The 27598-nt window shown below is 39.2% G+C and overlaps 1 protein-coding gene and 1 long non-coding RNA gene across 2 annotated transcripts in view; one reads left to right on the top strand and one right to left on the bottom strand.

The window, feature by feature from the left end:
• Window positions 1-27598, top strand: part of REEP3 (receptor accessory protein 3) — a 103602-nt gene that overhangs the window by 64936 nt on the left and 11068 nt on the right. The window contains exons 3-6 of the mRNA XM_004049474.5: window positions 8842-8918; window positions 12092-12212; window positions 13249-13362; window positions 24287-24434. Of these exons, the coding sequence (XP_004049522.1) occupies window positions 8842-8918; window positions 12092-12212; window positions 13249-13362; window positions 24287-24434 (460 nt within the window). The remainder of the gene's footprint in view (window positions 1-8841; window positions 8919-12091; window positions 12213-13248; window positions 13363-24286; window positions 24435-27598) is intronic.
• LOC129525016 (uncharacterized) overlaps window positions 2836-27598 on the bottom strand; it is a 36186-nt gene continuing 11423 nt past the window's right edge. Inside the window, exons 2-3 of the long non-coding RNA XR_008669038.2 lie at window positions 10071-10163; window positions 2836-2960 (exon numbers count right to left, since the gene is read on the bottom strand). This is a non-coding gene — a long non-coding RNA (uncharacterized lncRNA). The remainder of the gene's footprint in view (window positions 2961-10070; window positions 10164-27598) is intronic.

Raw genomic sequence — 27598 nt, 5'->3', positions numbered from 1 at the left:
TTATATATTTTTATTTTAAATGAAAATATTCATCACATTTCTTTAGTCACAAAAAATATAGTAGGTAAAGTGCTCCAGTAGTGAAAATGATTGCCATTTCATTGTGACCACTTTCAAGAGAAGTTTATTACCAAATAATTAGAAAAAATGGAAATTATAATCTCACTTGTTAAGTTAACCCAGTTCATTTGTTCTTTTTTTAAAAAATTAATTTTTTATGGTAGGGGTAGAGATGGGGTCTTGCTGTGTTGCCCAGGCTGGTCTGGAACTCCTGGGCTCAAGCAATCCTCCCACCTAAACCTCCCAAAGTGCTGGGATTAAAAGCATGAGCCACGACACCCAGCTTATTAATTCTTTTAATAAGTATTTTTGAGCTTCTGTTTTGTGCCAGGTACTGTACAAGGCATTAGATACACTCTTGGCAAAGAAAACAAAGTAAGCAAAATAAAACATCAAACATCTTTGTTTATGGAGTTTTCCTACTGACGTTTATGCATGTTTTTTTTTTTTTTGCATTTTTTTCACTGGCCTCCCACTCAGAATATATTTACTTGAAATATTGTGCCTATTTCTAACAAGTTCATTTATCTGATTTCTTGGCCTATTGAAAGTAGAAGAGGATTGCTGCTGAAACCATGTAGACTGAATGCAGATGATAGCTAACAAATTCACACAGACTTCACACTTGCCAAGGGATCACAATAATAATTTAAAATGGTATTCCTCTAGCTCTGCCTCAGTCTGCTGCATGAGAACATCAATCCTTCTTACCCTTCATTTCCTTCCAAAATACTTCCCTGAGGATATCTCAACCACAGTTGCTTAAAATGTGGTCCCCTTCTCCATTTCTCAATCATTGTAGTACTGTCACGACCAGTCCGGGCATTAGCCCTGCCACAGATGGCAGCTAATAGTACTATGACCAGTGCCTACCTAATTCTGGAACCACTGCTGCTGTGGCCTTGCTCTCTCATTATTACAGAGATTAGAGTAACCTCTTATACTGCGGTAGGCTAAGCCGCTATGATCATAGTATGTAACAATAATGCAATGACTGAAGAACTATAGAAATCTATTTCTTTTTCACATAAAAGTCCTGGTTAGGTGCTCATTTCATCAAGAAGTTCTCCCCATGCAACTATTAATATTTGAAAACTCAGATTCTACCCATCTTCAACACATAGCTTCCAAGGGTGCTCTGCTCCCTGCCATCCCAGCCAGCAGGAAGGAAGAGCAAGTGGAAGAGACACCCCCACTTCTCAAAAGCCTCACCTCATATTCTTTTGGTGAGAACTCGACAGATTCCTCATCTACCTGCAAAGAGGGGCTGAGGAACCCAGGCTCTGGCTCAGCCATTTTCTAGCCACACTCTGTCATTCTACCTTTTATGGACAGCAGTACATCATATCCATACTTCTCTTGTTTCATTGTCCTAGACTTTTCACACTTGTTTCATTGTCCTAGACCTTTCATTATAGCCCTTGCACCGGCACCCAGAACTGGTGAAGGCACCATTGGTCATAGTCTGTTCCAAGTCTTCCCTAGACAGCTCCCTTTCCCATCCTTAAAAACATCTTTTCTAAACATTTACTGCTGTTGTGAAATCCACTCACCTTCCCACTCATGTCCAGCCTTAACAGCTAATATGCCCCCTACTGCAGAGTAAAGGTAGAGGGCCTAACCCATGAACCCTTCAACTCTCTTCTGGACACAGCCACTCTTTTCTTCCTTTCTATCTGTCCCAGAGGAAGAGGTATCCCTGCTTCTTTCTTGAGCCCACTCTTTTCCCTCTGTGTTCCTAATCTTATTCTTGTCTATCTCATCCAGGATCTTGTTCCATTAAATATTCCTGCTTTCTCATAATTTGAATCTCATTATCTCTCCAGTATAACGTTAAATCCTTGAGAACATAAACATGCTTTCGTGTTGCCTCATGCTATTTTTTATTCCTTCTCCTTAAAAAAAAGATATCTTAAAAGATTAATTTATATGTACTCATCATGTTTTTACCTCCTATCTACTTTCTAGCCTTTTGCAGTTCTTACCAAAAGGAACACATTAAGCTATATGCATTCCCACATTCATTCACCAATTCATCAACATACATTTATTTACACCTTTTATGCCAGGCACAGATGATTCATCAGTGATCAAAATAAAAGTCTTTGTCATCGTGGGGTTTACATTCTACTAGGGAAAAAGCAGAGGAAGGGGGGAAAGCAAATATTTGTTAGATGTGCTTATGATATGTGATACATGCTGAAGAGAAAAATAAAGCAGAATAAGGAAGTTAGGATTTTGATATTTTAAAGAGGGTAGTCAGGAAACGCCTCTCTGATAGGAGATATTCGAACACAGACCTGAAGCAAGTGAGCAAGCTCTTCACATGGATAACTGGGGGAAATGCATTTTAGACAAGGAAACAGCATGCAAAAGGCCTCGAGGCAGGAGCATATCAGCACATACCAGGGCCAGTAAAAGAGCAGGTGTGGCTGAAGCAGAACAGAACAGGAGGTGCAGTAGCAGGTGAGGGCAGAGAGATTGCTGGAGCCACGTAGATACACAGGGCTTTCCAGGCTATAGTAAGCAATGATTGGGAACCATGGGAGGGGTTTGAGCAGAGGAATGGCATGATTTGGCTTCTGTTTTAAGTAGGCACCCTGACTGTTGTATGCAGAATAGAGTCAAAAAAATGGAGTGACCAGTTAGGATGCCACTGAAATAATCCAGACAGGAGGTGATGGTCATTTGAGCTGAGGAGGTAATGAAAAATGATTTCTATTCTGGGTGTTTCAAAGGGCTAACAGATTTAGTAGTGCTGGAACCTTCTATTTGCCCCTCCAGTGGAGCTTTTCCTCCACTCTCCATACTTCTCTGCCCGGCTGCTTATGGCCCAGGAGACTGGTCTATACAGGCTGGATCATCTCTGGCCTCCTTTGGGTTTGGCCCATGAGAGGCCCCTGCACAAGATCAGAAGACAGGAAAGGCATGAGGTCACAATATTTGTTCTCCTAGCCCCCTCACTGCCACCACCAGTTAGCTGTGACTGTGGCTCTCACCTGCTTACCATCTTTGGGTTCCAGGAAGCCTTTTCCTCCCCTACCTCCTTCTCACCTAGATATAATACCAGTTCCTGCAATTGCTTGCTCAGGGGCACGCCACTATCCTTTATTGGTGTTCTTGAACCTTGCACACAGATTTATAAATAATCCCTTTAGTAAGCTTTCCTCCAAATATTGGGATTTTGACCCATACTGGGAGCTAGGACGTCTAATGTACTAAGAACAGCAGAACATCTTTTTTTTTTTTTTTTTTTGGAAATGGAGTCTTGCTCTGTTGCCCATGTTGGAGTATAGTGTCATGATCTCACCTCACTGCAGCTTCCACCTCCTGGGTTCAAGCGATTCTCCTGCCTCAGCCTCCCAAGTAGCTGGGATTACAGACACGCACTACCATGCCCGGCTAATTTTTGTATTTTTAGTAGAGAGGGAGTTTCACCATGTTGGCCAGGCTGGTCTGGAACTCCTGACCTCAAGTGATCCGCCCACCTCAGCCTCCCAAAGTGCCAGGATTACAGGCGTGAGCCACCGCACCTGGCCCAGAACATCTTTTTAAATTAGGGATGGGATCTCATTATATTGCCCAGGCTGGCCTCGAATTCCTGGGCCAAAGCAGTTCTCCACCTCAGCTTCCCATGTAGCTTGAACTACAGGTGCACTCACGCATTTTAAAAATCATGGTTATTTACTTGTTTTTCTGCCCAGTGAAATGTTGAATCCTTGAGGATGGAACTATCATGTTTATGTTTCTATTCCCATGCCATGAGGCAGGTAGGATTTGCTAACAGTTGAATCAGTGAGTGTTATTTTTAATGTTGCCACCTGAGTCCTCAAGAATTGACTAAATTATGTTTTACATGAAAGATTAATGAAAAGGAGGGTATATGTGCGTGTGTCCCCATCTTAGTGCTTATAGGTGTAAACTTCACCTTGTTGGATAATTAAGTTCTCTGGGATCAAGGAAATTTTTTTTTCTTTCCTTGAGTTGTGTATAGTTATCGACTAGGCTACATAGAAGGGAGGTGCAGAATATTCAGGCAATTCCTATGTTATGTGAGCCTCCTATAATACAAGCCCCCTTTCTGAAAATGAACTGTCATCTGGGTTGAAATTGTGCACCACTGGGAATGGGGGACTTGTAGATTGACAAGGGCCAAAGGGACTTTTAAGGAAATATTGGGTATAGCTTTCTCATTATTCATTGTTCTTGTGAAGATATCTAAACAACAGTTTGTTGATTTTACCAATTGTTTCCGAACTGGAAAGAAATACGGTTTGTTCTCACTTCCCCGATAATATATTTCTATCAATAAAGTTAGTAACCTTTTTTCCCAGTAGCTTAAAAGGTGGTTTGTGATTTATTAAAGTCACTTGATAAATTACTGACTTCTATTTACATATTTTAACAGCAATTCTTTATATTATATTTGGTTACATATGTTCATAAGATAGTGTATTGGTTTCCTTTCAATTTTTTGGTATTAATACTACATTTTGTTATCAATGTTTTTTGTTGATCTAAAGAATATTTCCTTTATCTTCACATACATTTAGGTTTTGTGTTTTTGTTTTTGTTTTTTTTTTGACCTTGACTTCTTTCTGCTATTTCTTTTGAGCAAAACCTTAAACAGCAGGCTGAATGGCCTTGAGGTATAGTTTTAATAAAAGCATCACTGAGTAATCATTTGGTATAAACTCCCAACCAAATACATTAATGGAAAAAAAGAAAGCAATATATTTTCAAGGTTAACTTTCTTTATGGTTGCTTCCATGAATAACACATGGTCATTGAATTTATTTAATTTTTGCCTGTATTCAACTATATTTAAGGTTCATATTTCTGATGAGAACAAAAAAATCATAGGTTCAAGAGACCAAATTGTCAAAGAATTTATTAATTAAAGACAAATTAAAGCCATGGGGTTTGCATATGTAGAACTGTAGTCAATTCACCAGGAAAATGCCTAGAAATACCCTATTGATTAGATAGTTTGCTGTTGGGTATTTAACTAAAAGTTGAAGCCTTTTCTCTCTCTTTTATTTTTGACACTATTAAATATTCTCACAACCTAAACAGATAATTTTTACTTTCTTAGGAAAAAACATATATTTTAAAACACATTTATTTTGTGGGTTTTAAAATTAATTTAATGACTTCATCTGAAAATTGAATAAGCACTTAACTGAAGCACAGCTACTTTTGAAATCTTTAGAATGTGCAGCAGCTCTAATTCATTCCACAACTCGTCATTCAGGGAATATCAGCAAATGGCTACTGTCTGTACAGTCCTTTTGCCTCTACTCAACCCTATTAACAAGTAAATTAAAACAATTTGTGGAGCATTACTTATAGTTGTTATCCCCTTGGAAGATCACAACCATCAACACAGTTGTAAAATAATGAAAACGTGAAATAATGAAAAATAGAAAGCAGTTACTTAAATGCTTTTATTTTTCTGTGAATTTATTAAATTTTCTGTGAAGTGAGCCATATTTCACTTAAGCCTCCACTTTCCTGGGAAAGGAGGTGATAATATGTACACTGAGGTCTCTGTGCTGAGTACTGGAGAGGGAGAGAGCCAGGAAATCCTAGAGAACTGGAGAGACTGGTCTGATGGCAGCCGCTTGTTTAAAAAGCTGCATCCTTTGGGCTTCAAGGTGGACTGTGCCTCCTTCAGCCATTTCCTAGTGCAGTGATCTTGAGCAACTTATTGATTTTGGCCCTTTGTAAAATGAGAGGAGTTCACCATATTACTTATTTTCAAACCCTTCTCGTAGAACACAAGGGTTTCTTAGAGTCTCCCCAAGAGTCTAGGGCAGGATAAATGAGAGACTCAGCCAGAACAGTTTCTCTTGTAATGTATTTACAGGGTTTTTTGTTTTTTGGGTTTTTTTTTTTGGTAAAGGGTTGTTTAGTTTAAAAAAGCATGATGATTCCCCAAATCCCTGCTAGCTTAACAAAAAAGCACACTGTTCAGTTTGTAGTCATTTTTCCCTTCGTTTCTTTTTAGGAGAGAGGCCTATAGTCATGATTGACTCTAAAAGATAACCTTATGGGCGGGGCGCGGTGGCTCACGCCTGTAATCCCAGCACTTTGGGAGGCTGAGGCAGGCAGACTGTCTGAGGTCAGGAGTTCGAGACCAGTCTGGCCAACATGGTGAAACCCCGTCTCTACTAAAAATACAAAAAAATTAGCCAGGCATGGTGGCGTGCGCCTGTAATCCCAGCTACTCAGGAGGCTGAGGCAGGAGAATTGCTTGAACTAGAAAGGTGGAAGTTGCAGTAAGCCGAGATTGCACCACTGCACTCCACCCTGGGCGACAGAGCAAGACTCTGTCTCAAAAAACAAAAACAAAAACCTTATGAATACACCTGAGGAGTGAAAGTACTAAATTAGTGTTTGGATTTGGAAGGACTGAGGGAATGAACTCATACAAGAGCATCATTTCCTCTTTTAGAAACAGGTAGGGAGGGGCCGGGCGCGGTGGCTTACGCCTGTAATCCCAGCACTTCGGGAGGCCGAGGCGGGTGGATCACGAGATCAGGAGATCGAGACCATCCTAGCTAACACGGTGAAACCCTGTCTCTACCAAAAATACAAAAAGAAATTAGCCGGGCGTGGTGGTGGGCGCCTGTAGTCCCAGCTACTCCAGAGGTTGAGGCAGGAGAATGGCGTGAACCCGGGAGGCGGAGCTTGCAGTGAGCCGAGATCGCGCCACTGCACTCCGGCCTGGGCGACAGAGCGAGACTCCGTCTCAAAAAAAAAAATAAAAAAAAGAAGAAATGGGTAGGGAGTGGGGAGGGAAGAAAAGATAACACACATAGAGACCCACAGAGGATTTTAGACCTGAAGAAAATCCCCATATTTGGAGAAAAGCTTGGGATTGGGAGCAGGGAGAGATTGAAAAGAACTCATGAAAAGCGGAAAACTAAAGAAAACATTAGTCTTAACTTTTTTAACATTTAAGATAATTTTATAAATCAATTTCCTCATATTTCAAATATAGATAATGTACCCTATTATTTGCTCTGGGAAATTTTTTAAGCTTTCAGGATTCTCTATAAATTAGAACAAATTGGTAGTATTCATATTTCACAGTACAATTGCTTCAGAAGTTATTCATGGCTATTTTCTATTGGGTTGTTCATGTAAATAGACAATTGAAAAAGCTACTTGAGTTATCGTTTTATATTGCCTGCGAAATACCCAAACAAGCATCTGTATTAAAACTAATAGGTCAATTTCCCAGTTATATATAAGGACCTAAATTTTTTTGTCACTCATGAGGTGAGAACAAGGAAAGTGGTAGTGGTAGTCATCCTTGGACCCTACATTGGGCAGTTTCTCACATCTTCTCTCTTTGCCTGGTATAATGGGTTAACCAATTCCAGAGTCAGGCAACCTGGACCGAAATCCTAGCCAAATGACTTCTCTTTTACCTCTCTGTGCCACTGTTTTCTTATCGATGATGGAATTAATTATATTTCCTACTTTGTAAAGGTTGTTACAGGGATTAAATGAATTAATATATGTTATATGTTTATCAACGTAATTCCTCGCCCCCTGGTTGGCATGGCATTGTGTATTAGTTGTTATTACTACACAGAAAAGCAGAGATTTTAATCGTAAGTGAAACTCCAGTGCACTTGAGAGACAAGAAACTCTGTGTACTGAGGTCGATGAAAAAATATAAATTTGGGAGAACTAACTCAGAAAACATTAATCTGGCATGCTTCTGTGAGAAGGATAGGTCCCAAGAGAAGGCAGAGTGCCAGGGACCATTCAGCATGCCCTGACTCAGAAGAGATTAAAACGTCCTGAACTACCATTGTGGAATTAGAGTGGAAGAAGGAGAAAGATGTGTGAGAGATTACGGGCTTACATCAGGGGAAGAGGAAGAAGATTAACCTTATGCTGTCCACCTGGGTAACTAGTATTATGGATGCATCATTAATAGAAGTAAGAAGCCCAGGATTGTTGTTTGCTTTCTGAACAATTTATATATATTGGGAAATAAGGAATATAAAATTTTAAAGACTAATAAAGATTAAATATAGTCTTATATCATACTATATTATTCATGTAACAATTTAATAGCTAAGGCCAGGCATGGTGGCTCATGCCTGCAATCCCAGCATGTTGGGAGGCCGAGACGGACAGATAGCTTGAGCCCAAGGAGTCCGATACCAGCAGGGCAACATGGCAAAACCTCATCTCTACCAAAAAAAAAAAAAACAAAAAAAAATTTAGCCAAGTGTGGTGGTGCACACCTGTAGTCCCAAATACTCGGGCAGCTGAGGCAAGAGGATCACTTGCACCTGGAAGGTCGAGGCTGCAGTGAGTCATGATCGTAATTGTACCACCGCACTTCAGCGTACCCTGTCTCTACAAAAAATAAAAATAAATAAATAACTTATAGTCTTCATAAAGAAGCAAGTAGATAACGTCTTTTAAAGAACTTTCTTCCAATTAAGAAAAATATTTCCTGTTTTCCCAGTTCCTTGATTTAGATTCCTAGATTATATTGTATCAAGTCCCAGAGATTTGTTAATCTTTGCTCCTGCTATCCCAAGACTGTTGATGTAGTAAAGAACTCAAACATAAAACCTGTTGAAAATTAAACCATCACTTTCTGCATTTGACCCAACATACTATGTATCCAGAAATACATACATAATATGAAATTATTATGAAATCCAGAAATACATACATACATACATATTATTCAGAGTTGCAAATAATTTTCGTCTGTTGTTTCATGAGTATTTTTATTATTTCCAGGTTCGATGGATGATGTACTGGATTGTTTTTGCTCTCTATACTGTGATTGAAACAGTAGCCGATCAAACAGTTGCTTGGTAAGTTTTACTATTGAGAAGGGGCCAGACTACAGACTCATAATCAGGTGTCCTAAGTTCTTATCCTGCTCTTGCTATTAACTCAGTGATTTTCATCAGGTTACTTAATTATCCACCCATTTGTTTTTGTCATCTGCTTTCCCATAGAACACTACTTTCCTTTTAGTCCCCATCAAATAAAGGCAGCTCATTTTCCTCCCCATACGCCGCTCCCTGCTCACCTCCCACACACCTTCCCCCAGTATCTTGGAATAGGGAAAGTTGATTGTCATCATCCTTTTCTGCACTGATGACTTCAGAACATTTTCCTGTATCACTTCCTAAATGACTCCGCTTTTGAAGCCCACAGCATCTGGTTTTAGCACCCCTCCCTATCCTATCCTTAAAACTCTCATCTACAAACATTTGAACTGGAAAACGTCAGCACCCACGTGGACACCCACTCAGCACTAGCTTCCTGGCTGCTCTGTTCCAAATAGACGAGGCAAAATTAAAGTGTGTTTATATCCTCAGGGATTTGACATTTTACCAAGGAGCAGTACTTAACTGGACAACTCAAATCTCCCTGTGGTGTATTTCAGTAGTGCATTTCCATCTAAACCCTGCAATCACTTTGAGAACTTCTCCTTTCAAAATATTTTGGTTTACTACCTTGCTGATATCTTCATCTGCCCTTGACGCACAAACCTTCTGTCTAAATTAGCCTAACAATTACTCGTCTTTTTTTTTCCTTTTTTTTTTAATATACAAGGTCTTGCTCTGTTGCCTAGGCTAGAGTGCAGTGGCACGATCTCGGCTCACTGCAACCTCTACCTCCCAGGTTCAAGCGATTCTCCTGCCTCAGCCTCCCGAGTAGCTGGGATTATAGGCACATGCCACCATGGCCTGGCTAATTTTCGTATTTTTAGTAGAGGCGGGGTTTCACCATGTTGGCCAGGCTGGTCTCGAACTCCCAACCTCAGATGATCTGCCCGCCTCGGTCTCCCGAAGTGCTGGGATTGCAGGCATCAGCCATTGCACCCAGCTAAAATGACTCTTTTTTACTGCTTTAACTGGGCTGCTAAATTCAGCTGAAAAAGTTAATCAGCTGCTCACATAGGTATCAGCTTGAACCTCATTCTTTTTACTTGCTCCTGGTCAGTGTCTACTTACATTTTGTCTGGGTCTGTTTCAAACATTTACTATTCTCTCCTTAAGCTGTCTTTCCCATTTTGCTCTTCTCCTGTTCTTGTGGCACATTAGGTCCTATTGGATTTGCAAGAAAAAAAATAGAAGTCTTCATACTAAAATATTTTTAACAACCTTCCCTTATTTGCAAACGTCACTGTATCTGTCTTCTGATTTGAAATACTGTAAAAATTTCCCTTCCTGTGCCCCAAAGCTCATTCATTTATCTGTTATATTTTTGGTATAGGGGTTTGGTTGTGGGGGGTCTCTTTGTTTTTAAGTGACAGAGCACAGATCCCCAACCGTGCTACATCGAAGTTTCCAAGTTCTTTTTTTAAGACTTCATTTTTTTCTGATTGCAAATGTAGCCTATATATGTTATTTAAAAATGAACGATGTAGAAAATGTTTAACATGAACAACTAAATCCAGAAACTCCTGTAATTGCAGTGTGGCAGAGACCTCTTTGTTGACTACACAGTAAGTCATCCTCACTGCTCTCTACCTGCCCGCCTTGACAGAAGAACTCAAATTTTCTCAGCTATCATTTATCCTAGTGATAAATGGACTACATTTATGTGGTTCTCACAGACAACAAGATACTGAGCCTCTCATTATATATTAGTGAACTTTTGCTGTGGCAAAAAAACAACCATAAAAGTACAGTGGCTTAGAAAAGCAAACTTTTATTTCTTGCTCAAGCTACATGAGGGCAAATGGTTGACTGCATCTTTGCTGGGGTCAGGTCATTTTTGCTGTTGTTTCTGTTTTTGTTTTAGAGACAGGGTCTTGCTCTGTTGCCCAAGCTGGAGTGCAATGGCATGATGATAGCTCACTGCATCCTTGAACTCCTGGGCTGAAGCAATCCTCCCAGTTTGGCCTCCCAAAGTGCTGGGATTACAGGCGTGAGCACCTCACCTGGCCCCTTAAACCAAGGCTGAAGAAGCAGCTGTTCTCATGCCAGAAGGCAAAAGCTTAAAGCAAGAGTTTGAGGGTAATGGGTAATGGAGTGAGGGAGTCAAAGGGTGTTCTAAAGCTTCTGCTTGCATGTGACATGTATCATGTTCTTTAGTGCTGGCCAAAGCAAGCAAGTCACATGGTTAAAGCCACAGTCATTGGTTGAGGAAGTATACTGGGCCAACGGGGGAGGCCCACTGTAACACTTTGTATTTTCCTTGGAAGTGAACAATTTAGGTCTGCAGAGTGCTGCAATTCTGGCCAAATGAAATTGGAAGGGATATTTTTTCGGAGTTCTGAAAAAGATGAAGACGTGTGTGTATGGGGTAGACATTGTGCACTTGGAGCATATGAAGTCATTCTCTGATAGGCACAACTATCATATGAGATAGGTCATGTACTTCCATGCCAGTTTGGCTCTGCAGATAGGGTGGCCATACCTTGTGCACTGGATAGATGGTATTAGTGCCTTCTCTTAACTGCTGCATTCAGTTTGGCAGCTTTCCTATGCTTACTACAAAGGAAGATTCTTGTATTAGAATGAGGGGGGAATCTCTCAGGTCACACATTCATGAACTGATCTATAGTTGAAACAAGATTATTCAAACACAGTTGTCTCCTGATCACTAACTTTTACATTCAAAAACTTATCATAGGCTGGGTGCTGTGGCTCACGCCTGTAATCCACCACTTTGGGAGGCCGAGGTGGGCGGATCACATGAGGTCAGGAGTTCAAGACCAGGCCTGGACAACATGGTGAAACCCCACCTCTACTAAAAATATGAAAATTAGCCAGGAGTGGTGACGTGCACCTGTAATCCTAACTACTGGGGAGGCTGAGGCAGGAGAATCACTTGAACCCAGGAGGCGGAGGTTGCAATGAGCCGAGATGGTGCCATTGCACTCGGATGACAAGAGCAAAACTCCATCTCAAAAAAAAAAAAACACAAAAAACAGCATAGTGACTGAACTTTTTAAAAGGTGTTTTTGTGATTTCTACAGTGGTTTGTTTTTCACTGGCAGTTTATTTCCAAATGTTTTTCTTATTAGGTTTCCCCTGTACTATGAGCTGAAGATTGCTTTTGTCATATGGCTGCTTTCTCCCTATACCAAAGGAGCAAGTTTAATATATAGAAAATTCCTTCATCCACTTCTTTCTTCAAAGGAAAGGGTAAGATATATAAATTACTTCCGTAAATAATTTTTTAGAAATGCCTAAGCGGAGGCCAGGTGTGGTGGCTCACACCTGTAATCCCAGCACTTTGGGAGGCTGAGGTGGGTGGATCACTGGAGGCCAGGAATATGAGACCAGCCTGGCCAACATGGTGAAACCCCGCCTCTACTAAAAATACAAAAAAAAATTAACCAGGTATGGTGGTGCATGCCTGTAACCCCGGTTAGTCAGGAGGCTGAGGCAGGAGAATCGCTTGAACCTGGGAGACGGAGGTTGTAGTGAGCCGAGATCTCACCATTGCACTCCAGCCTGAGCGACAGAATGAGACTCCATCTCAAAAAAAAAAAAAAAAAAAAAAAAAAAGGGCCGGGCACGGTGGCTCACGCCTGTAATCCCAGCACTTTGGGAGGCTGAGGTGGGTAGATTACTAGGTCCGGAGATCGAGACCATCCTGGCTAACACGGTGAAACCCTGTCTCTACTAAAAATACAAAAAATTAGCTGGGCGTGGTGGCGGGCACCCATAGTCCCAGATACTCGGGAGGCTGAGGCAGGAGAATGGCGCAAACCCGGGAGGCGGAGTTTGCAGTGAGCCGAGATTGCGCAACTGCACTCTAGCCTGGACAAGAGAGCGAGACTCCGTCTCAAAAAAAAAAAAAAAAAAGAAGCGCCTGGGCTGGGTGCAGTGGCTCATGCCTGTAATCCCAACACTTTGGGAAGGCAAGGTGGGAGGATTGCTTGAGCCCAGGAGTTTGAGACCAGCCTAGGCAATATAGTGAGACCCCGTCTCTACAAAAAAAGTAAAAATTATTTGGTCATGGTGGTGTACACTTATTGTCCCATGCCACTGCATTCCAGCCTAGGCAAAAGGAAGAGACCCTCTCTCAAAAAAAAGAAAAGAAAAGAAAGAAATGCCTATCAACACATGCTTAATGCTGTAAAATTCATGAAACTATTATAGGGAGAATGTTCTAGTTTAGGGCTTATTAACACTATTTTTAAGTAAAACTAACATCTGTGGCTTTTTCCCCCAGGAGATTGATGATTATATTGTACAAGCGAAGGAACGAGGCTATGAAACCATGCTAAACTTTGGACGGCAAGGTTTAAACCTTGCAGCTACTGCTGCTGTTACTGCAGCAGTAAAGGTAATTGTTCATTTACCTTTTTAATCCAATGTCATATTAAGTCAACAAATAAAGGTGGCTTTTTATTTCAAACCATTATAAAATTGTGGCATTTTGCTATATTTATTTTTCTAATACTGGAAAACAAGTAAATAATTTTAAAGATATTTTAATTTTGTGTTTTCCATACTTGATATTTTGAATCTCTTAATTCATCACAAAATGAGGTAGTTAATAAATAATACATACCTGAAAATGTCATTTAGTCATAATTTTCCCACTTAATCACCTTAAAGTAGTTTGAGTAAATCACCTGACGTAAAGATGACCATTGTTTATTTCTCTGTCTTTGGTGTTCTTTCTCTCTCTTTTTTTCTGTCTCTTTGTCAATGGCAATATCTTGGTAGGATTTCTGGCTTACTTCTGCACCTCTACTTCAATCAATTTGAGGTAACTGATTATTCAAAATAAGGCATGAAAAAGTCTGTTCTTAAAACTTGATACTTAGCCAGTTACTAATGTCATTTGTTGTGTTTGCAAGCCAAGTTATCAAATGAATGTGTTCTGTAAAAATTTGCATTATGGTTTTGGATTTCTTTGCATGTTGTAATTTGTGTGGTTTATTTTAAATACTTTAGCATAATTGATTTTGGTGTGTTTGGTATGGAAAGAAAATAGCCTTCTGTGTTCCTTAGTTGCTTCATGTATAAAATGGGGGTAATATACCTGTGAGAATATTTAAAAGCACAGTGCTTGCTTGCATATAGTAGGAGCCCAATAAACATAAATATCATGTGTCTATCTCCATTCAAAATTCAAGTGAAAATTTAAGTTTTTTGCTATTAAATTAAATTGAGATTGAATAGTATTCTGCTTTCAAGTTAGTCTGTTTTAGTTATCTTGAACTAAAACAACAATGCTATGGAAATAAATATTCCAGTTAAGTGGTGATTTTATATAACTAATGGTGAAGGGATATGAAATGAGGGCACTTTCACTTTTCAGAGAGGTCTTTGACTCAAGTATCAAAATGAATGTAATGAACAAGAAGGAAAATTCAAATTATATACCTAATAGCATTACATTGAGGGTTAAATGGAAGTTTATTAACTATGCAGCACTATACATGTAAGATAACTATATTATTAATGATTATTAATGATCAGCACTTTAATATAGCATAGTTTTCTTGTTATTTGGCTTTTAAAGGCTTTTTCTTTTATTAGGATAGGTTTATAAATGAATACAGAAATAGCAAAGTTTTCAGCTTAAAGGACTATGTTTTATTTTAAAAGTTCATTTTGCTTTTTATTTCTTGCTTAGTGAAAATGCATTCCTGATTTCCATATCTGCTAAAAAAGATTATCCAGGAGATAATCCAGCCACTGGGAATTCTAAAAAGAGGGAATAGATGCAATTATCAAAGAAATAATACAATAATATTTCCCAGAACTGAAGGATATGAATCTTCAGATTGAAAGGACCCACCAAGTTCTTAGCACAATGAATGAAAAGAATGACTGACTCTAAGCGAAGTCACTGGGTATCCCAAAACACCAGTGATAAGGAAAGAATTCATAAAGATTCCAAATATAAAAAGCATGTCACATTTGGCCAGGCGCAGTGGCTCACACATGTAATCCCAGCACTTTGGGAGGCCGAGGCAGGTGGATCACTTAAGGTCAGGAATTCAGACCAGCCTGGCCAACATGGTGAAACCCCGTCTCTACTAAAAATACAAAGATTAGCTGGGCGTGGTGGCGGGCGCCTGTAATCCCATCTACTCGGGAGGCTGAGGCAGGAGAATTGCTTGAACCCGGGAGGCGGAGGCTGCAGTGAGCCAAGATCACACCACTATACTCCAGCCTGGATGACAGAGCGAGACTCCATCTCAAAAAAAAAAAGCATGTCACATTTAAATGATGTAGAATCAGAATGACATTAAATTTCTAAACAGTGACAGTGAAAGCTTGAAGACAATAATACCATCCATGATACCATCATGATTTTCACCCTCAAGAACTATTAACAGTCAAGCTCTCAATTGTGTTAGCTTAGAATTAAGAAATTTCTTAATTCTAGGCATGCAGAGTCACAAGATTTACCTACTGGTTATCTTTTGTCCAGGCAGATATGCTCCCCAGAGCTAGGGAATGGTCCACAAAAAAGGAAACCCATGGGATCTGGGAAACAAGTCATTCAGCACAGAAAGGAGATGACAAAAATTCCCAAAGAGAACACCACACAGCAAGTCCAAAGTGCAGCCAGCCAAAACTGGATGTGGTGGATTAAAGGTGCCAGGAGGGATATCTCTGGTAGACCTACAAAGCCAAGAGGATTTTTCGTGCTGCACAGGGATGATACTAAAACCAGTGAGAGGCTGGGCGTGGTGGCTCACACCTGTAATCCCAGCACTTTGGGAGGCCGAGGTAGGTGGATCACCTGAGGTCAGGAGTTCAAGACCATCCTGGCCAACGTGGTGAAACCCAGTTTCTACTAAAAATTCAAAAAAATTAGCTGGACATGGTGGTGGGCACCTGTAGTCCCAGCTACTCAGGAGGCCAAGACAGGAGAATCGCTTGAACCTGGGAGATGGAGGTTGCAGTGAGCCAAGATCACGCCATTGCACTCCAGCCTAGGTGACAAGAGTGAAACTCCATCTCAAAAAATACTAATAATACAATAAATAAATAAATAATAAAAAATAAAAGCAGGGACTCTGAGGGCATGCTTCAACCAGATGACACATTGGCTATAGGCCACTGGTGCCCATGTAGCTGCACATGATCCCTGAGCACCATGAAAAAATACATTGGCGGCAATGTAAAGAGGAAGAGGGTAAGACAATGAAAAAGAAAAAAAAAAGGCATAATCATTAACTCTGGGGAAAAAAACAAGTTACATAAGAAATGAAATAATGGAGTATGACTGCATTTACATTATAATAATGAACACAGACTAAGGATTTAACAACTGTGGTTTTGCCATATTGAGAGTATGGGGGAAAGAGAAGGAAAGTGGAAGAGAACTAAAATCCTCATTTGTTACAATAGGAAAGTAGAGGGTTTAAAGGGGTTGCATCGGCAGCGGATGAAGAGGAGAAGGAGACTAAGAGCTTGTTGCTTTTTGCTATAAAATTTAGCATTTTTGACTTTGCAAATCAAGTGCATGTATTTATTTACACCCAGTGAAGATGCTATCTGAATTTTTCATATTTAAAAGCATCCTTCAACATGGTTCTATGGAGAAAAACTGAAAATTAAATTTCAAGTTGAAAAATTATTTAGAGAACACATTTTAGAATATTGTCTCAAAAAACAAAGAAGCCTACAAATCCCATTTTTCCTCCTCACTTTTAACGTTTGTGTATAATAATCTATTATTCTCCTATTTTGTGAGACACCTTTGTACATATTGTTACCATTTTGTGCAGTACTTGTTTTATTTTGACTTGTGTTTACTACTCCCACGTAGGGAATCAGCAGTCCCCACTCTATTATCTTATCCTCATTCCCTTCCTCATTTATTTTTATCTTACACTTCGCCTCCATTGGTATTTAGCATTCTACATATTATTTATTCGGCATCTGTTTATTTAATGCCTACTGCATCGTAGGTACTGGGAACGTAGCAATGAACAAGATAGATATAGCCCTCACCTGCACAATCTACTGTCTGTCTGGAGCTAATGTCTGTATTAGCTAGGGAATAGCCCACAAAAATTTTATTTCTAACTGAAAATTTTATTTCACCTCTGGTTGATAAGACCCCACCCATGGCTGGGCGCAGTGGCTCACACCTGTAATCCCAGCACTTTGGGAGGCTGAGGTGGGCGGATCACAAGGTCAGGAGATTGAGACCATCCTGGCTAACACAGTGAAACCCCATCTCTACTAAAAATACAAAAAATTAGATGGGCTTGGTGGTGGGTGCCTGTAGTCCCAGCTACTCGGGAGGCTGAGGCAGGAGAATGGTGTGAACCCAGGAGGCGGAGCTTGCAGTGAGCCGAGATCGCGCTACTGCACTCCAGCCTGGGTGAGAGTGCAAGACTCTGTCTCAAAAAAAAAAAAAAAAAGACCCCACCCATTACCCTTCATTATTAAAATAAGCATTATCTCACAGGAATACTTTTCTGTAAAAATGCCATGAAAACAAAAATGTGTCTATTTCATATATCTATTTTTCTGGCTCTCTTGTGATTTATTCTTTTAATTTATACGTTTAGCACCTTAAAATCACGTGTTTTAATTTATATGTTAACACCTTAAAATCACGTGTCCACCCCAAAGGCAGTAATATTGATAAAAATCATCTAAGTCACTCCTGCAAAACAAGTAGAAGCCCATATCCCCTAAATGAAATCAGATACTTGATTTGGAACTGTCCCCATTTGTTTGCAATGTTGTGATTCTTTTATCCATAACATCCCTGTATGTAAGGTAACCTTCATTATTCTCATGAGTACCGGAATGTTGGAGACCCCATCCTGGAGTCTGTATTATTCACTAGAAATGGTCATTAAATATGCTGAACATAGCATAATGTTAACCCTATTTGCCTCAAGTTATACTGTGCTTATTTTAAAGTACATGAAATTAGTTTCATCTCTGCAGATGTCAAACAAGGGCATTGTCATAGAAGAATCACTGAACCAGACACTTCATACTGAAGAGTAAATTGAAACTGAAATAGGAAATAGGTCAGGTTTAAGGAGAAGCTGCAAGAAAGCCAACAGTAAGATTTGAAAATTATTTAAAATTTTTACAATATATAGTTTGTTTAAAGTATCTTTCAGGCTTAAAATTCTTGGACTCTTGGTGCGACCTTTGAAGAACGGGTAATAACACTGACTAGGTTTCCCAGGTTGAACCACCTGAGCATGTTAAAGGTGAAAATAGGAATCTAATCAGAACATTTATTACACCGTAAAGCAATTTTCTGAAAATGTTACTCAGTTCTATGACCTCATTACCAGGCATCTGTTCGCAAGGTCACTGTACAAGTTTATTTTGGCTGAGCAAAGCATAAACATTTGAAGGACCTTCAAGGATTTTGCTGAGGATGTACAGCATTCCATAGCTTTTCACATGAGAAATGTAGGTGGTTTCGTGCAGATGAGCAACACTACTGCCAGATGAAGGACAGATGAAGAAAAGTACTGTTAGTTGTATTAACCATGTCTTTGAATTTCTCTGGCAGCCTTTTTTTGGTGAATTTCTTTAGCAGATATAAGAAATCAGTTACCACAGACTTTTGAGCTTTACAGGTAAAATTGTTGAAATCTAATTAACTTTAAATGATACCGATTAGGTCAAAAATCCGAACATCTTACTGTCTATGACTTTCTGTTTGTGAATGGCTTTGAGGATATACAGCTTAGTATTATACACTTAAAAAAAAAAGGGAAGAATGTTTGCCCAGACAATGGAAAAAGAAGGTTGTACTATTTTTCCTAAAATCTAGGGAAGCAGAATGGTATAACAAACATTGAATGCTACAGCAATTGAGTTAATCTGGATTTTTTTTAGTGCTGATTCCGCCACAAATTAGCCACGAGATTTTGGGCAAATCATCTGCATTGATCTAAGCATTAATTTTTCTCACTTGTAAAACGAAAAGGTGAAACATGATTTCTAAAACCCCTTATATCTCTAAAACAGTGGTTCTCAACTAGAGGCAATTTTGTGCCCCTACCCTTACCACGGGACATTTTAGGTTGTCACCACTGAGAGGGGGCTGCTACTGGTATCTAGTCGGTAAAGAATGGTCAGGGATGCTGCTTAATATTCTACAAAGCACAGGATGTTCCCCACAACAAAAAATTATCTAACAAAAAGTAGCAAGAGTGTTAAGGTTGAGAAACTGCTCTAAAATTATGATGAGTCAGAAAAAACTAAAAGAATATATAAATATGTATAAGTAGTTTTGGTGGTAGGTTACAAATAATTTTTACTTCCTTTTTAAAATTTTTCTCCATGTTATCAATGTTCTTCAGTAAATATGTATTGCTTTAAACTCACTAAAATATTTTATTCACCTAATGCAAATGCAGTCAATTCCATTCTGGGCTTGATCAGATTAATTGTTAAATGTGCATGGGGAAATGAGATTTCCCTAAAAACTGGGAACTAACCTTATCTGCAATTATAATGTAACATCAGGGATCAACAAGAAATAGAGCTTAGTGGCTATTCTTTACTGAATAGTATAATAAGAATTATTCTGTAAAAGAATGTTTTGTGCTTGTACGATTATAAAGCATTGCTGGTTATATGTTTTTAAATCTGTGATTTAAAATGTGAAGAAAATAAAGGTTTTATACAAAGGTGCTGATAAACAAAATAAGTTCTCCTTATTTAAAACAAAATAAGTAATGTTACTGTAGTGTTTAACCAGGAAATGAAGTATTTAAACAAAGACAGCATTATTTGAGTGTAAAGAAATTGGAATTACTCATACATGCAGGGTCCCTTTTTATGGATGCCAACCACGTGCTTAGATACTTGAGTAGACATTCAGATGTCCTAGTGCCCTTGGATGTAAATGAGCTCTGTGTGGAGCCAGTGTGGGGAGCTGCTTCTCAGCTGAAGAATCCCTTCCAGAGCCTGAGTGTGCTAGCTCTGGACCCAGCCCTCCTGCCCAGTCAGCCCCTGCAGTATTCTCAGTTTCTTACAGAGGCATTTGGGCCCACCTAAATCCAAAACCTGAGAATTTAGTGCCACCTGAAGTTCAGATGGTTCAGAAACAGTTCTGCTCACGATGATCAGTTTCAATGTGTAAAATATTCTACAGAATACTTAATTACCTGGACTTTTACATTCTCATCATAATCTCTGTTACTTTGATTGTTAGGATCAATTTTAACATACACAGAGTACAGACAATTCTGCAGAGAATAGGATCTAAAGTGCTGAAATATGGAATTATCTTGTGAATGGTAATCCCGCCTTTCCTCTTTATTGACTAAGACCGCTGTTTCCATGCAGCAGACTAGACTAGAACTTTTCTTTTTCTTTCTTTCTTTCTTTTTGTTTCTTTCCTTTCTTTCTTTCTTTCTCTCTCTCTCTCTGTCTCTCTCTTTCTCCCTCTCTCTGTTTCTTTCTCTCTCTCTCTCTTTCTTTCTTTCTCTCTGTCTTTCTTTCTTTCTGTCTTTCTTCTTTCCTTTTTTAGAGACAGGGTCTTGCTCTATCACCCAGGCTGGAGTGCAGAGTTGTGATCACAGCTCACTAAGGCCTCAAACTCCTGGCCTCATGTGATCCTCCCACCTTGGCCTCCCAAAGTGTTGGAATTGCAGGCGTGAGCCACTGCACCGGGTCCTTTTCTCATTTTTCTTATACTTTTGTCTTAATATTATATAAATTAAATAGAAGAAAATAGATACACAAAGCATTATTAATTTAAACAAAACCAATCCCTTTTAGCATTGTTATTTACAAGTGACTATAATGTTCTATTTGTGGCCTCAAAAATAGACATTTTTATTTTATTGATGGGAATAAAGCATTAGATACAGGACACATGAGTGAGAAATGGATTGGAAATTCTTATAGTATACCACATATTGACTAATTTTGTAATATTAAAGACAATATTTTTAAAAAAGGAAAAAAGTCACCCATCCCATCTGCCTAAACATTGTACTGTTGTTAGTTTTGCATTTTTCCCTGCCTACTTATAGCCATACTGCATACTTGCAACCATATTATGCATGTGCTATAGAATTCTGGGGTAGAGGGAAGATATCTCCACTTACCGTTAATATAGCAAACATAGTTCCTTTATTACTGGACTTTTTGTGCTGAAGATGTAAAAACTGGAAGGAATAAGGTAGCCTTCAGAAGTGATTACTTTATAATTATACCCATCCTTTAAACTGGTTACATTGGATACTTGTAATTTACGTAATGTTTTCAAAGTCCACAATACTGCACCAATTTCTCTCTTATATTAGTTTTATTCTGGATCCATAAAAAATATACAGTGGGAAGTCCAATTTTCCAAGGTAATAATGGCTGTTAAAGTGTTGGAGGTTCTCAAAGAGGGCTCATATTCCCTTTTTGCTTTTCCCTACAGTGCCTGGCTTTCCTGAAAGCCTTGAAGAGGTTGATAATACTTGGGTATTGATAATAGTAGCATTGGTTACTCAAGAGCTAAATGTAAATCCAGCCTTTAGATAGATCACCCAGATACCTCAAGGTTGGGCCTTGCCTTGCTCATGTTTATTCTGAACCTGAAGCCAACCCTTGGTGGGTGGTGTAGTCTATCCATGGAGAAACCTGTGGCCATACCTGTAGTTTGCTGCTGAACCTCTGCATAAAACCTACAGTGTTTACATTAAAACATGCTGCCATCTATGGAGAAGTCTTTAACAGTCAAGAGTAATGAAAAAGAAGGGACATAAAAAGAGTATTTAGTTTACTTATTACATGCTCAATATCAGTAGCATACCAGGCACACCAGGAGAATAGAAGAAGCCTAAGATTTGTCCCTCTCCTCTAGTGTCTTAAAAGTCTTGCTCTGGAGGCAAAATATACCTATCCCAACAATAGAAGTAACAGTAGTACGTGAGTTCATTTGTGAGGTATATCCCAAGAGATTTGTTGATTATGCTTGTTAAACATACCAAAGTTTGGGGATGATATAATTATAAAGCTAGACTGATTCCATTGTACTTTGAGTCATTTGTATCCTGAAATGTACCTTCTTGAGTGGGAGGGTTTGGGAATTATAGCCAGCCTTGGAAATCGCATGTGAATTGAGTAAAGGGTATCATGGACATGCATGTCATTTGTCATCTGTGTGGCAGTAAATAAAGAAATCAGAAATTGCTGAGAGAAGGCACAGAACTACAAAGATGAAATAAAGAGAATGACATTTCTGAGAAACAAGGCATCTGTTTCAGATGAACACTGGTCACTTCCTTGTAGTATGTCTCTGGAGTCTTCTGTCAACTATCTGTTTGATAAGTAAATGATATCTAATAAGGAGGAAGCAAGTATAATAAATTAATCCATGCCACAAATGTTTTTTAAATGTGTGAAATCCAATTATTTTTATTGAGAATAAAGTCCTTTAATGATTTCGTATCACAATTCAAAAATATGGTAGAAATACGCAGCTCAAGTGGGATATGCAAATGGCATTTGGTTTTGACATAATATATTATTAACCCAAAGTAACTGAATCAAGACTCATAAATAAGACCTTTCTCTTGAGTATAAAATACAAGTTAACTGTAATGCCCAAATGTTTGTAGCACCTTTGACTTTGAAATTTAGAGATGAAGCATTATGGATTAGTTTCTATGGTAACACTGTAACTAGAGGAAATCATAAATTCACATGTGTGAAACGAAGAAATAATAAGTATAAAAAACCCCTTAGAAGAATATTTTTAATCTAGCTATAAATAAGAAGTGACTCATCTATATGCTTTGCAAATTTAAAGTAGGTAAATTTAGAATTTTTTTTTCTTTTTTTGCTTTTACAAAGCTTTATACTTTAGGAGGGGAAATGTAGTTATACATGAACAGTGCAGAAAATGCCTCTTTCAGAGCTGCTGTGATGGAAATGTTCTGTGTCTGCACTATCCAATACAGCAGCCACTAGCCACACGCAGCTATTGAACATTTGAAAAGTGGCTAGTGCAATTAAAGAACTGAATATTGTATTTTATTTAACTTTACTTAATTTCAACTTAAATACCCACCTGTGCCTAGTGTCTGCCATATTGTTAAGGGAAAGGACTTAAAGTCAAATGTAGAGTAGTAGATATGTCTTGCCAGATAGTTAATTCACTAATTGACTATAATTTTGTATTCAAGATTCTTTGGCTCTTACATGTTTCTAACTTGTTCTAGGAAGAGCCGTTACCAGTCCTGACTTAGCTTAGCTTTAAAACAACGTCATGTCTCTTTTACTTTAAAAAGTTGCCCTTGGCCGGGCACGGTGGCTCACGTCTGTAATCCCAGCACTTTGGGAGGCCGAGGCAGGCGGATCATGAGTTCAGGAGATCGAGACCATCCTGGCTAACACAGTGAAACCCCATCTCTACTAAAAATACAAAAAATTAGCCAGGCGTGGTGGTGGGCGCCTGTAGTCCCAGCTACTGGAGGGGCTGAGGCAGGAGAATGGTGTGAACGCGGGAGGCGGAGCTTGCAGTGAGCCGAGATTGCGCCACTGCACTTCAGCTTGGGCGACAAAGCGAGGCTCTGTCTCAAAAAAAAAAAAAAGTTGCCCTTGGCCGGGCTTAGTGGCTCACATCTAAAATCTCAGCACTTTGGGAAGGCCAAGGCAGGCAGATCCCCTGAGGTCTGGAGCTCAAGACCAGCCTGGCCAACATGGCGAAACCCCATCTCTGTTAAAAATACAAAAATTAGCTGGATATGGTGGCACATGCCTGTAATCCCAGCTACTCGGGAGACTGAGGCAGGAGAAACGTTTGAACCTGGGAGGTAGAGGTTGCAGTAGCCAAGATCACGCCACTGCATTCCAGCCTGGGCAACGGAGTGAGGCTCTGTCTCTAAACAAATAAATAAATATAAGTAAATAAAACGAAAAATTAAAAGTTGCCCTAAATATTAAAGATTAAGCCCCAAAGTGCTAGTTTTAGGAGACATCAACATTATGGATGCTGTTTACTCTGAGGGTAAGCCCATCATACATCTTTTACATTTTAAAATTAAATATGATGCTGAAATGTTGAGGTTGAAATATACTGATGTCTCCAACTTACTTTGAAATGCATGAAAAAATAAAATGAATTCATGGATAGTTAGATGGTAGGTATGTGAGAAAGCAGATACCGCAAAATGTAAACAATATTGGGTGTTCATTGTACAATTCTTTCAGCTTTTCTGAAGTTATCTTAATAAAGTGTTCAGAGATAGTTAAATGTAAGCATACTAAATATTTTTTCTTGGACCTATCACTTCTCTGTTAAATAGAGCCAAGGAGCAATAACTGAACGTTTAAGAAGCTTCAGTATGCATGATTTAACAACTATCCAAGGTGATGAGCCTGTGGGACAAAGACCATACCAACCTCTACCAGAAGCAAAAAAGAAAAGTAAACCAGCCCCCAGTGAATCAGCAGGTGTGCTTGTTTGTTTTAATATACAGTTCTTTTACATGGAAACAAGGAGGGGAACAACATACACTGGGGCCTGTCAGGGGGTGGGGCACAAGGAGAGGGAGAGCATTAGGACAAATACCTAATGCATACGGGGCTTAAAACCTAGATGATGGGTTGGTAGATGCAGCAAACCACCATGGCACATGTATACCTGTGTAACAAACCTGCGCATTCTGCACGTGTATCCTGGAACTTACAGTAAAATTAAAATATATATATACACGTATATATATGATTCTTTCATAATTGGGCTTGTGGATAGTAAAATAATACATGATACATGATAACTATCTGAATTTAGGTAGACAAAATTTACTTCTAAGCTTATATTTTTTATTTTTACATTTAATCATAGTTCTTTTTCTCTGAATTTTCTCTAAATTAGTACTTGCTAGGCCAGGCACAGTGACTCAGGCTGGCCACAGTGGCTCACACCGTTAATCCCAGCACTTTGGGAGGCCGAGGCGGGCGGATCATGAGGTTAGGAGTTCAAGACCAGCCTGGCTAACATGGTGAAACTCCGTCTCTACTAACAATACAAAAAAAATTAGCTGGGCGTGGTGGCACATGCCTGTAATCTCAGCTACTTGGGAGGCTGAGGCAGGAGAATTGCTTGAACCTTGGAGGTGGAGGTTGCAGTGAGCTGAGATGGTGCCACTGCACTCCAGCCTGGGCAACAGAGTGAGACTTTATCTCAGGGAAAAAAAAAAGATGAGTACTTGCCTTTTGCTGATTCTGGAGATCATCTAGCTAACAAAGTAGCCTCTTTTGCTGCCATGAATTTTAGAAGCTGTAGGTGTGGTTACCAACACCTTCTCACCACCAGCACTAGTTCTAACCTGTAATCAATACTGTTTCTACTCAAACTGTACACTGACATCTAAGAAGTTTTATAGTTGAACACTCTTTACTGTAAGTGCTGTGGACAAATAAGGATATTGACTCACAGATTAAAAGTTTTAAGCACGTGATAAAAGATGACTCAATTTGAAAATAAGATTACTCCCATGGAAAATGTGTTAAAATTACATATTCTAGTTCAAGAGCTAGCTTGTAGGCATATTCTAGTATAAATTATGAACATGTCATAGTTAATATATTCTAAAACTTTAAAAAACTATCATGATCTTAGAAACATACATATAAATTAGACACGGTTCCTTAGTCATTTTATCACATATAATAAGAAAGTTTTAATTCAAAAGCAAGGCTGAGAACAAAGATTTTCAAGACATTCCTTATTAATGTGTTAAGTCCATAAGGCACAGGGCTATTTTACTTTTTATTAAAAAAAGAAGTTTTCTTTTGAGAGAGATTGAAAATCATCTTTATAATTAAAATCAATTTGAAAAATAAAAATTAAAAAAACTGTTCCTTCTTAAAAAAGGAAAAATATCTCTGCAAAAAAAAAAAATTTTTTTTAGCCGAGTATGGTGGTACTCACCAAGCTACTTGGGAGGCAGGTGGGAAAATCACTTGAGCCCAGGAAGTCGAGGCTGCAATGAGCCATGATCACACCACTGCACTCTAGCCTAGGTGACAGAGCAACACCCTTTCTCAGAAAAAAAAAAAAAAAAGAAAAAGAAAAAATAATGAGCTTTCTTCCAAGAATGAATACCTTTACAAGTTGTGACTATTATCTAAGAGGTAATGATCAAGCATTGGCCATTGATTAAGGTAGTGATGCCTTTGAGAGAGAGGAACCATCAGTCTTAATAGTACATTAATAATGTAAAAGTAGTTCCTAATGTAGACATTTCCTTTTTTATTTTTATTTTTTTGTTTGTTTTTGTTGTTAATTTATTTATTTTGAGACAGGGTCTCACTCTGTCACCCAGGCTGGAGTGCAGTGGTACGATCTTGGCTCACTGCAGCTTTGACCTCCCAGGTTCAAGTGATTCTGTGTCAGCCTTCCAAGAAGCTGGGACTACAGGTGTGCACCACCATGCCCTGCTAATTTGTCCATTTTTTGTAGAGACGGGGCTTCACCATGTTACCCAGACTGGCCTCAAACTCCTGGGCTCAAGCAGTCTGTGTATCTCGGCCTCCCAGAGTGCTGTGTGGGATTACAGGCATGTGCCACACTGCCTGGCCTTGGCGTTTCTTAATATGCATTTAAAATTAGGTGGTCAGTCACAGTGGCTCACACCTGTAATCCCAGAACTTTGGGAGGCCGAGGCAGGCAGATTCCCTGAGGTTAGGAGTTCGAGACCGGCCTGGCCAACATGGCGAAACCCTGTCTCCACCAAAAATACAAAAATTAGCCAGGTGTGGTGGTGTATGCCTGCATTCCCAGCTACCCAGGAGGCTGAGGCAGGAGAATCGCTTGAACCGAGGAGGCAAAGGCTGCAGTGAGCCGAGATCGCGCCACTGCAGTCCAGCCTGGGTGACAGAGAGAGACTCCATCTCAAAAAAAAAAAAAAAATTAGGTATATTGATTTTGATTGGAGTCTGCTACATATATTTTGCTGATTTAGACCAGCTATCTTAGACCAGAGTCCTTTATTAGCAGTTTATTCATAATCATACCCAAGGATTGGCTAAGAATTATATTCTAATTAGGTAAATAAAAACACGTTTATAAATATGAAAATTCGTAATACTATTTTTATGGTACTCACCTATCGATTTTTTTTTTCTTTCTTTTTGAGATGGAGTCTATCTCTGTCACCAAGGCTGGTGTGCAGTGGCACGATCTCGGCTCACTGCAACCTCCGCCTCCTAAGTTCATGCAGTTCTCCTGCCTTAGCCTCCTGAGTATCTGGGATTAAAGGCGCGTGCCACCACGCCTGGCTAATTTTTATATTTTTAGTAGAGACGGGGTTTCACCATGTTGGTCAGGCTGGTCTCGACCTCCTGACCTCGTGATCTGCCCACTTCAGCTTCCCAAAGTGCAGGGATTACAGGCGTGAGCCACTGTGCCTGGCCACCTACCAAATTTTATATCTATGACTGAAATATCTTAAAATATTGACCTGCTGTTTAGTTCTTAAATTTCAAATCATGAAATTAAATAAGTTTTATAAAAATATGAAGTATGTGGTAGCAGTATAAGAAAGATGTTTGTTCAGTTATGAAAGGTACTTGTTCAGAGTATAAACTCTGCCCAGTTTCTAATTTTTCTA

The sequence above is a fragment of the Gorilla gorilla genome, chromosome 8 (assembly GCF_029281585.2).
Source record: "Gorilla gorilla gorilla isolate KB3781 chromosome 8, NHGRI_mGorGor1-v2.1_pri, whole genome shotgun sequence".
Lineage (NCBI taxonomy): Eukaryota > Metazoa > Chordata > Mammalia > Primates > Hominidae > Gorilla > Gorilla gorilla.
This window is presented reverse-complemented; position numbering and strand designations above follow the sequence as displayed.